This window comes from Rhinatrema bivittatum, chromosome 18, assembly GCF_901001135.1.
Source record: "Rhinatrema bivittatum chromosome 18, aRhiBiv1.1, whole genome shotgun sequence".
NCBI lineage: Eukaryota > Metazoa > Chordata > Amphibia > Gymnophiona > Rhinatrematidae > Rhinatrema > Rhinatrema bivittatum.
Genome location: NC_042632.1, coordinates 41,165,067 through 41,176,671, shown reverse-complemented (window position 1 = coordinate 41,176,671; position 11,605 = coordinate 41,165,067). Strand labels below are relative to the sequence as shown.

The following is an 11,605-nucleotide window of genomic DNA, read 5'->3' as shown; positions in this document are numbered from 1 at the left end:
GAAAACCAATTAATGGGGCCCTCCATGCCATACAGAAGACCTGGGCTCGGTCCCACTCCCTGGATGGGCAGGGTCCAGGGATGCTGTGGAGGCAACATTCACACCCTCTGAATGGGAGGGAAGGAGTCCCCAGCCATTGTACACTGGGACCAAAATCAGGGCCTTTGATTTCAGGGTTTCAAAGGGAGCCAGCCACCCATGGACTGTCAGTGCAATGACTGGAATACATGAATTTTGTGTGGGGAGGGGGGTTGTAAAGTTATTGTTACACACTTATGCTCGTAAAAAAAAAAAAATTGTTGAGTAGCAATGACGAGAGAAGGAGTTGTGTCTGTGCAAGACGCTGTCATTTCCGTTGACGTGACCTAATGAGATGCCACAGTGGCAACAGGCTATTAAACCATCTAGGTTTGTGCTTGATTTCCTTGCAGGTTAAGAGGGAAGATTTTCAGGGTATGAAATATGTGGAACTTTTCATCGTGGCAGATTACACAGAGGTACAAAAAAGTGATATGCATTACTTTATTTGTCTGATGGGTTTCCTATCTGGGAACTTATGAGTTCTAGTGAGATTCATGCGGATTCGTGTGTGTGTGTGTGTGTGTGTGTGTGTTTGCACATAATCTCCTCTTCACCAATTCAGAGTGGTATAGATCGGCCAGGGCAGGGCGGGTGGGGGGGGGGGGGGGGAGAGGAAGCGGCAGTTGGTCCACTCCTCATTCACCCATTTGTTTAGCTGTGGTGGCCACAGGCCCATCCAACCACAGCTTCCTCTTCCTTTATCTGGCTTGTGCGGGCTGGTGATGCACCGCCTCCTTCCAGCCTGCGCGGGCTAGCACTGATACCACCCGTGAGCAGGGAGAAGGATGAAAGCCAGAGGCAGCCTGGTTATTGCCAGGGATTAGTAAAACAGCCGGAGGCTCTGGTTGGTTACTGCTGCCCTGAATAAACTCGCTTCGGCGAGTCTCCTGAGACAGTAGGGTTCACAACGGATATATATATATATATATATATATATATATATATATATTTACAATTCCTTAAGGACTGGATGGTCAGTACTGTGCTCTTAGGGGCATGCTTTTGCTTGAAACAAAACGGGACATTTCAACGAAATTTCCGGTTTTATTTTGTTTTCAGATGAATGAAACAAAAATGAACAAAGTTTTTGTTTTGTTTTTCATTTTCATAATAAGCAGCCACCAGCCGAGCCCTGCCTTCACTTCCCTCCAGCCCCTCTCACCCAAAAATCCATTGCCAAAATTTAAGAATTCAAGGACCCAACTTATCTTCCCACTGGATATATGTCGACCCAGCTGTGGGGTCTGTAAAGTCCAGCTGGTGATAGGCGATATCCCCAGTCACTCCTGTCCCACTGGCTTGATAGTTCTTGCTTGTGATTTTTTTTAAATTGTTCCCCACTTTCAGGCCTTCTGGCCTCAGGGCTCATCAGTGCCGTTTTGAAATACTGACCCAGTGGGGCACGAGCAACTGGGGATCGATCCTGCCCCATTTAAACTTCGGAGAACCCCACAGATGGGGTAAGATGCATCTGGTGAGGGGTGGGAAGCAGACCAGTGGCCTTCTCTTTTTACATTTGGGTTTTTTCAACCCGGAGAGGAGGAGCTGCATTTCATTTTGTTTTGTTCATTACTTTCGTACTGTGACCAACCTAGGGTCCATGTTAGCCAGGGACTGAAGGGACCCTCGGTTTGAGCGTCCTGCCTAAGAACTCTCGTTGAGATGGGAGGGAGATATAAAATCAGGAAATAACCGCCCCTGGGCAGTTGTGAATGAAGGCTCGTGGCGGTGTTTCCCAACAAATGTCGGTTCCAACTGAGCTGGAAGCCTAAAGGACCAAGGGGGAAACCGTCGAGCAAGAAAGCAAGCAAAAAATCGTCAGGCATTCTGCGGTGTCCTAGAGAGTTGCTGAAAGTTACCTACGGTAGCTTCTGGTGGGAGAAGTTTGGTCATTCCTGGTTATTAAGCTTACACGCCACTGCACTCTGGGGTTTGCACGTCTGCCTCTCTTTGAAGTCAGCCCTACAGGTACCGAAATATACCAGGAGAGGATGTCAGAAAGCCAGGACTTGACCAGAGGCTGCCAACGAGCAATGTGTCTTTGTAAAGCAGGTCAGAGAGTGACTGATGCTCACTGCGTTGAGGAACTTCAAGCCAGGAGCTGAAATGCTTGCACTACAATGAGACCTGTTAAACAAAACAAAACACAAAAAAAAAGTCCATCCTAAGTCTTGAGACAAAATAATCTGCATACTGTTCTGCTGCTCAGGTCCCCTGAATTATTAAATGGTATGGATCTAGCCGTTCTTTACTGGGAGCAGGTCACAGGGGCATGTAGCTCTACTCCTGCAGTGACATAGATTAATTGCTGGCTGAGAGCTGGTCGCATGAGGGTGTGCATTTAGATAACACTCAACTTCTTTGCTCTTTGGAATAGCTCCAGGAGTAATCAGGTTTTTTTGTTTTTATAGGGTATTTATTTAATATGATAGATTTGACTGCACTGTGTGTTGGAAAGTGATGGCATCTGGTCTGTGCTTCCGGAGTGGATGCAGCGTCAAGAGAAACTGTGTCCACATCCGAGCCAGCTTACTGTTTGCTAGGACGAGCAGCTGTTTGCCTGAAAAAAACGAGGGATGCGAGTGCACTCTCGCAGTAACTCTTCTGTTCCCTGTGCTTAGTTTCAGAAACATGACTACGATTATCAAAGGACAAAGCATAAAATGGTGGAAGTCGCCAACTATATAGACAAGGTGAGAGCAGGTGTGCAGGCTCTGGGTGCGATCTCGTCGGTGGGACCAGTTCAGTTCTACTGTGTGTTGAAAGTTGACGCATTTCACATCCACCTCTGAAAGTGGATGGTCTTTCCGGCAGTCGATGCCCAATTAAAAAGAGGGGATTATTAGAGCAGTGGCTGGCTATGTACAGAAACATTATTAAGGAAGGGATTTGGGGAGCAGGAATGAATGCATTTTTTACTTGCTCTGGGTCAGATTAGAAAACTGGCCCAGTGCCTTCAACCACTGCGTGCCAGCCACTGCATCACACAGCCAACCTTATATGTGGCAACAGCAATGGGCTTGATTTTGCTACACCTTTATTTCCCATTCAGTGTCGATGGGATAAAATAAGCTTAGTAAATCAGGCCCTATGTTTGTCATATCACTGGCCATTATCTTATCAAGCAAAAAATGTTTCCCACTTTTGATTCATAAGGAGCGGTGAAGGAGGAGTGGAGTGGCAGTGGTGAGGCATGGGGGAGGAATGATGTTGATGGGGGATTGGAATGGCAGGAGTGAAGGTGATGAGCAGTGGAAGGAGGTGCGGACAGGAATTGGTGGTGGTGGAGACGGGGGGCTGAGGAGGACTGGTAGCAGCGGCAGTGGCACATCCTCGCCAGTGCTTCTCACCCAGGTCCTGACTGAGCTGCTTGAGCTGGCTGATAGGTTTGCTAGCTTGCACGTGAGGCTCCTGCCTCCTCTAAAACGAGGCCATGCATTAGCCACATAATTGGGCTTATATCAGACTAAAACACGTCTCATTAAGAATATTAAATATTTAACTCTCAGAACACTAACTGTTGCACTGGGGGGATGGCTTGATGGCCTGTGAGGGATGGCTTGAGTGCAGCAAAGTTAGTGACCGCAGTGCACATGGAATAAAGGCAAGAGTTAAGTTCTCTCTCTGCTTCTCCTTTGTTTATGTACTGAGGCAAAGACAAGGACATGTTTGCTCCTTTTTATTTCAGTTTTACAAATCTCTGAATATCCGCATTGCTCTGGTTGGCCTGGAGGTCTGGACTGATGGGGATAAGTGTAGTGTGTCTGAAAATCCCTACTCTACACTCTGGTCCTTTCTAGCCTGGAGGCGCAAGCTGCTAGCACACAGAAGCATGACAACGCCCAGCTGATCACGTAAGTCTCTTCTGTAACAACACGTTCTCTTATAAGGCTCATCCTGTGTCTAATCTTGGCCTATTCGGTGATGAGTGGGGATAACCTATGCGCAGGGGAAACTACAACACAGGTAGGGATCTTCACCTCTATGGGTCTTCTTGAAGCAAGGATCAGTGGAAGGTTTTAAAGGATTTTCTAAAATCAGTAGTGAGGCTTCTGATAAGAGTTGGATTGGGTATGTCAGGAGGGGAGTGTATTTGGTTCCAATATTCATTCCATGAAAATGAGGAATCATAAGCTCATTGATTCTGAATGTTTAAATCCATTAGATATGTCTTGCTTAAGAGAGTCTTGCGACAATGAATTTTCCTAATTAGTGTAATCAATGCCCAGATTTCGGTTAGCAGAAAATAATCCTTTTCATTTTTCTGCATGGGTCTGTTTGAGTGCACTGTGGCAAATGTGTCTCTCTTGCTTGAGTCCCTTTCTTCTCATGGGCAGGCTTTGAAATGACGAACAGAAGCCCTTGTTTCTTCCTGTTAAACTCTTGCCCTTTTTTTTTTTTTTTTTTTTTGGTTGTTTCAGTGGCCAGTCTTTCCGTGGGACAACGATTGGTTTGGCTCCTCTCATGGCGATGTGCTCTGTGTACCAGTCTGGGGGGGTTAATATGGTAAGCTGCGTCTACCGAACACCTTCCTGTGGTAGCAAATTCAGGTGTCCTGGTTCTATTATAAAAAAAAGGTTCTGGTCTTCAGAGCTAGGACCCCATTCTTCATTTATAATGAACAGTCCTCTCTAACTATCGCCCATTCCGCATCTTCTCTAGCCCTTCTAGAGGAAATGCCTGGTGGTTACATAGGTGATTGGGGCTGAAAGCCCATCAAGACGGATTTCCTAATTGATCTCCCTACATGATAATTCAGAGGAAGGTGGGAAGATGCTCTGCATCTGTAGCCAGTTTCACAACAACAAAATTATTTTGCAGCCCCACTAAATTTGTGCTACCATGCCGTATGGGTACAGTTGTCAAACTCGATAGCCTGCATATAGGAGATACCAGGGAGTGGAAATAAAAACACTTGACCTTGCACAGGAGGGAAAAATGCATGGTTGTTAAAGCTGCAGGACAATGTGGCAGCTTTTCTGAATGTTGGCTGTAGGAAGGGGATTAGGTTTCCTGATGATAATATAATCAAGGAATCCAGTTGCCTTTAAATACCTGCTTTTCTCCTGTCGGCGTTTAGAACGTGGCATTAAAAGCAGCTGCAGCCCTGTATGAGGCAAGAACATAGCTGGGCTCTTCCTGGACATTATATGATGGTGCATTTCTGCCCCATCTGACGAAAAACGACTTCCTCTTTCTGCAGAAATAGTTGTGCAAGGATTATTGATAATAACTACAGAAATCAGGAACTTTTAAGCAATCTGTGTTGCTGTCGTTAAGATCTCTCAGATTTTCATCTTCTCCTTTTTTGCCTTTTGTAGCTCCAACAACCCTGGCCCAATGGAAGGGTTCTTGAAAAAGCCGATAGGGAGTCAGAGTAGCCGACAGAGAGTTGGAGAAGGCACTGCCCTTCCCCCTTCAGATCAGTCTGCTGTGCATTAAAATTCTTTCTTTCCAATTTTGCATTGTGCGCAGTCTGCGGCTGAAAGATGCTGGAGGATCTCTAAAACGCAAATTTCTGCAATAGCAGTCAGACTCTGGTGCTGAGGCACCCCTGCGTTCCTTATCTCATTCCCTGTCTCCTTCCCTTCCTTCCAAAGCCACAGGGGTTTCTGCTTTGTGCATGGAAAGCCAGGCCAACAAACGCTATATATCAGGTGGCTCCTTTTTATTGGACTAACAATATACATCCTTGAGTCACACTCCCTTCAGCAGGTCAGAACAAACAATTGCTCAGTGCAGTGAGGCTGGAGGAGGCGTACGCACTGACATTTCCTCAAGGCAGATTTATTATACAAGGATGGACAGTAAAATTAGCTCTGCTTCCTCTTAGGTCTGGCTCAGGCTCTTATTTCCCTGCTGCAGGACAAACAAGGGAAAAGCGTTCCCTTTTTTTTTGTGTGTGCATATTTAAAAGGAAAAAGGATCGGGTCATTTAGAGAAATCAAACCCTAGTCTCAGGCAGGAGGTCTCCCCCCTAGGATAAATGGAGGCAGCTCAGCTGGAGGTCTCCTGCCACGTTGCAGGTGAATGGTGGGTAACTGATGTTCAGATGGAATTGGACAGTGGCCCAGCTGATGTCAGAACATTAAGTGCCACGTAAAGTGGCTGATGGCTCCTACAGCAGATTCTCTGCTCCTCCCACCAGAGGACACGTTAGAGCTGAAAAATGTAGTGAGTCCAACTGAATCATTTGCTAGGACCTTCCCCCATAGGAGGGGCATCGATTACAATCCTGGGATTCGTGCGCGACCTGAGAGAAGATTCTAGGGAGAACTGGAGAGAAAGGGGATCAGCCTCTTGCGTGCGAGTCGCAGTAGATTGCAGGTGATGCCACACCAGCGTGCTTCTGTAGTGGTGCACTGGGCTTCTACGGTGCTTTGTTCTGGAGGAGTCCAAAGGGAGAGGAGAGAGGACCCAAGGGATGAAGCGTTGGAGGAGTCGGAAAACCCAGGAGCAGTCCAGAGGAAATCTCAATTTCAGAAGGAAAATGAGGGGATCCCAGGAGGGTTTAGAAAAGGATCAGAAACCCCATTCAAGTTGTGCAACATTTTATTGTGGATGCAACACAGAAACAAAGTTCCATGGCCTAAATCATTTGTGTTGAAGATTAACAGTACAGATTTTATTTTGCAACACTTCTACACCTGGGTGGAGAGCTTTGTGATTCAGTTATAAGTTTCACACCTTTGGTCTTGAAAGTAAATTCTTCCCCCCCATTGGAGAACCCCCTACTGTGACTAGAACGGGCGAGTCAGACTCAGTTCAGTATCAAGTGGTGACCCCCCTGCCTTGAGGTATACCTGAGAAAGGGGGAGGGGCTTAGACGGACATCAGGGAGGGCGCTAAGGTGACAGATTCAGAGCAATGCCAGGAGCTAACACCCAGGCTCTGTCTCTCAACAGGATCACTCGAATAACGCTATCGGCATTGCAGCCACCATGGCTCATGAAATGGGCCATAACTTTGGCATGAGCCACGACTCGGCAGGGTGCTGTACCGCCAGCCCAGAGGATGGAGGCTGCATCATGGCAGCTGCTACCGGGTGAGACCCTGTTGATTTATTTTTGCTTATCGAACTGGTGATGAACATGTCTGTGAGCGCTCAGATTTTTCCAGTTCTCATCCCAATGTTATTTGGGGGTTGCATCGGTTTTTTTTTTTTTTTTAATTTCTTTTACTGAAAAAAAAAAGTGAGAGCACAATCGACAGACTAGTGGATGTGATATTTTCTCCAGAACAGAACTAGCCATGGTCCTTTTCATCTGCCTTTCAGGTGAAAAGAATTCGAGAAGTGGAAAAAAGGCAAAAATGAAAACGAGTCTGGCTAAAAACCATAAAACTAAAACTATAGACTGGCCCTTGCAGGGTTTCAGGGTATCTGTAATGAATAAACTTGAGAAAGATTTGCATGCACATTGCTTCAACTGTATGCAAATCCATCTCATGCATATTAATTAGAGATATCCTGAAAACTCGAGCGGATTGGTGCTCACGAGGACTGGCGGTTGCCTAACCTTGCTGGTGGCTCAGCGGCAGTGCTGTGTGCAAAAGTCCCCTGATTTGATCGCTGAGCCAGGCCTTCCTCTTCCCTGGGTGGCTGGGGAGGCTACGGAGGCTGCATTCACGGTCCCCAAGGAAGAGGGAGAAATGGCCGTTGCGTAAGCCTGACACAGTGGCGGCCGACTGCAGGGTAATGGAAGGAGATGCATGGCCTCTGGCTCAGGACTGCCACTACAATGAGCAGGCTAAGTACTTTGGGGATTGGGACAATGTAAAGCAGGAGAAGAGGCCCTAAGGTGGATGTGAAGGCTCATGGAGCCAGATCCCAGCCCTGGTTCCGACTGAGCTAGAAATACAAAAATGAGTAGGAGGAAACTGCTGGGTCTTACAAAAATACAGAAGTCAATATAATTCATACTGTAATTTACTAGCCACTATCAAGTGCTTCCCCTACATTAAAATATATATTTTTGAACTGGAAAATATTTTCCTCTCTAATTAAAAAAAAAAAAAAAAAAAATGCAAACTAGAAAGCTGGCATCTAGCCCTGCCCGTGAACACGCAGCCTTACAAATCAAGCTGAGGTCACTTCCTTGCTTCAGATTTAGCCTGTGTACACTTTGGGGTTGCTGGCCTGTGTCTACATCTTGAATCTGATTGGATGGCAGTCTGTCCCATGCAGGCATCCATTCCCCAAAGTTTTTAACAACTGCAACATGAAGGAACTGGATCGCTTCTTGCAGTCTGGAGGAGGGATGTGCCTGTCCAACTTGCCCGACACCAAGACCCTGTATGGAGGACGCAGATGCGGCAATGGATACCTGGAGGAGGGCGAAGAGTGCGACTGTGGAGACGTGGAGGTAATGCCGATCCCTACAAATTCGTGTCGGCTCAGTAGATAGATGAGGGCAGTCTGTCCAATAATTCCCCTTCATACTGCCAAAAATATGTAACAGTTGCCAGCTGTATGGCGTGACAACCTGTAGGATATCACTCCATAGACACGATTGTTTTTGTCAGCTTCCTTTGCACTCTTATCTTCTTGGGTAGCTGAGCATGCAAGATCCCTTTTTTAGTTTGCCCCAAACACACCTCCTCTCCCATTTCCAGTCACAAGGTCCCAAACGGCCACCGACATCAGCCCGGCTGTTACCCAAACACCCAGCTTCTTAGGTCTCCATGTCTGTCTGAATGGCTCCATCACCAGCCTATCACACTTATATAGTCAATATGAGGCGTATGTAGCCTGCCAGACAGAACTGGCTAAGTGAGCACCTCCATTTCTACTAGCTATTACTGTATATGTGGCCTGCCAAACAGACCCAACTGCTAATTATTTCTATCATCACATCCCGCCAGGAAGCAATGTCAGATCCTATGCTTCTTAAGACCTCTAGTTCTAGTTATTTCCATAGTTGCAGCCTCCCAGACAGAACTGGCTGTTAATTTATTCTTGTGCTATGTACTACTACTACTGCTACTATAAATTATCATTTTTAAAAGCTCTACTAGACATACTTAAGCTTCTACCTAAGCTTACACCATTCCTCTTCTCCCTCCCTCCTGTGTTACCCTTCCCCCCTCCATTCCCTACCTCTCCCCCTCCCCTTCTCACCTCACCTCTCCCCTTCCCTGAACTATTGTTATTTTATATTATTCCCTATAATTGTACATTTTGTATATACCTGCAATCTTCGCTTACAATAATTTACTAATCTAATTTTATTCTTCTGTCACTTCTTCCCCCCTTTTTTCTCTGCTTTTACTATCTTGTAATCATGTTATTCTAATTTTAGTTTAATGTTTTATTTCCCCTTCCTTTCCTCTTGCTCTAGTTATTATGTTCCAATATTTTTTAATTGTATTATGTTAAACCTGTTCGATGTAAAGCGCCGTCACTGGCACTAGTTTCTTGTTACGCTGTGAACCGATGTGATATCTTTGATGAATGTCGGTATATAAAACCGTTAAATAAAAATAAATAAAATAAAAATACTTAGCACTGTACACACACACATATATATATGTATATGTGTGTTTGTGTGTACAAACACACATATATATGTGTGTGTACAGTGCTAAGTATGACTAGTAGAGCTTTAAAAATGATAATTTATAGTAGCAGTCTCTGCTCCATGGAGCTTTCAGTCTAGTCAAGACAATCATACACGACAAACGAGTCTGCAGGAGGGCTGTTTATTGTAGAGAAGTATTTTGAGATTTAAAAGCAGCCCCAAAAAGATACGTTTTTAGACTGGACTTTAATATGGCCAGAGGGAACATGATACACTGAATCGGGAAGTGTATTCCAGGTGTATGGCGTAGCAAGGTGGAAAGTGTGGCGTGGGGAATCAGTGGCAGAGGAGAAGGGCACAGATAAGAGCAACTTATCCAAAGAACAGAGTTCATGAGGAGAGGTTAGGGCAGGAGAAGAGAAGAGAAAACTGATAACGAGGAGCTGCAAGGTGAATGCATTTGTAGGTAAGAGAACTCTGAACTGTATGCGGAAGTGGATGAGGAGCCAATGTAGCAACTTGAGGGCAAAAGGTTGCATGGTCATAGGGACGGGGAAGGGAGATGCATTGTGCAGCAGAGTTGTGAATAGATCACAGTGGAGAAAAACATTAAAGTGGTAGCAAGTTGCAGTAGTTAAGTGGGAGATGATGGGAGAGTGAATAAGCATTTTGGTAACAATGCTGAGAAAGGAAGGGAGGGATCTTAGTGAAGTTACAGAGGAAGCAGCAACACGCTTTAGCATGTGCACAGAGGGAGAGGGAGGCATCAAGGATGATCTCAAGGTTACGGGCTGAGGGAACTGGGAGGATCGGAGTGCCATCCACAGAGGCAGAGAAAGAGGCACGAGGGGAATGGTAATGCTCGAGCAGTTTGGACGTGAGAGGGAGGAGAGAACTGAAACAATTAGTTATGGCAGGTATAGCTCGGGGGGTGGTGTTTAGAGGAGCGGCATGATCAGCGCCTGTTTGAAGGACAATGGGGCAGTGGCAGCGACAAGTGATTTGATCTGAGGATGCGACAGGCGGAGGGGATAGAACGGAGGAGCCCGGTGGGAAGGGGATCAGAGGAGGAAGCAGTGAGTTTTGGAGGAGCAGGGTGGCTTCCTCCTCCATGTTTTCAGAAAAGGAAGAAAGGGTGGCAGGGTCCTAAGGAAGGGAGGAGAATGAAGTGGGGTGGGGGGGTGGAGTTGGTGGCAATTTTAGGATTCAACCAATAAACATTGATAAATCACCCGTGGTAAAAAAAAAATTAAAAAAAAGTCTTTCCTGGATAAACACCGAAAAAATAGCACTTCCCCCAGTACTTTCTTCCTCCTCCCTTGGCGAGCCTTGGCTACTCACTCTTTTTGTGCCTTTTCTGTGTTCACCCCTCCCCAGCTACATAAATATATGCATTCAATTCAACCAGAATTAGTACTCGGCAATAGTATCTGTGCCAGAGAAACATCGATAAACTCTGAGTTTTTGTACTGTCAAAGAACCCCCTAATAGGGTGGAAAATAACCACCTACATTTACAGTTTATAAATACCAACAAGTAAAAGCCCTAAGTATTCCACATCCAGTGCTCATCCCCGATCTAATTCTTTGGTCACCTAAGGAAACTGATTTAGATAAGTTTCATACGCTCTTCCTGTATAACCATGCTGCCTTGGATCCTGTTACCTGTGGGGGTTGGAGAGATACTCCACTTTCCTTTCCTTCGCTAGTGGCGCCATTCATTTACCTTTTTTTGGCAACTCTGTGCTTATGTCATTCCATCATGGAGTTGGTTACCTACTTTAGTCTCCACTGCCTTCTCCAGGAGAGTATTCAACACATCCCATAATCCCTTCCCATGAAAAAAATATTTTCTGTGACATATTCAGGAGCCACATCAGGAAAAATCTGTTCACAGAAAGGGTGTTAGATGCCCAGAATGCCCTCCAGAGGCTAAAATGCTAACGGGCTTCAGGATGGCATGGGATAAGCACAGAAGGATCCATAGTAGCAAAATAATGCAGAGGT

At 45.8% G+C, this 11,605-nt stretch overlaps 1 protein-coding gene across 1 annotated transcript in view; it reads left to right on the top strand.

The window, feature by feature from the left end:
- ADAM19 (ADAM metallopeptidase domain 19) overlaps positions 1-3,931 on the top strand; it is a 55,671-nt gene extending 51,740 nt beyond the window's left edge. The window contains exons 7-9 of the mRNA XM_029583447.1: positions 432-497; positions 2,703-2,774; positions 3,770-3,931. Of these exons, the coding sequence (XP_029439307.1) occupies positions 432-497; positions 2,703-2,774; positions 3,770-3,931 (300 nt within the window). The remainder of the gene's footprint in view (positions 1-431; positions 498-2,702; positions 2,775-3,769) is intronic.
- Positions 3,932-11,605: the final 7,674 nt, after the last annotated feature.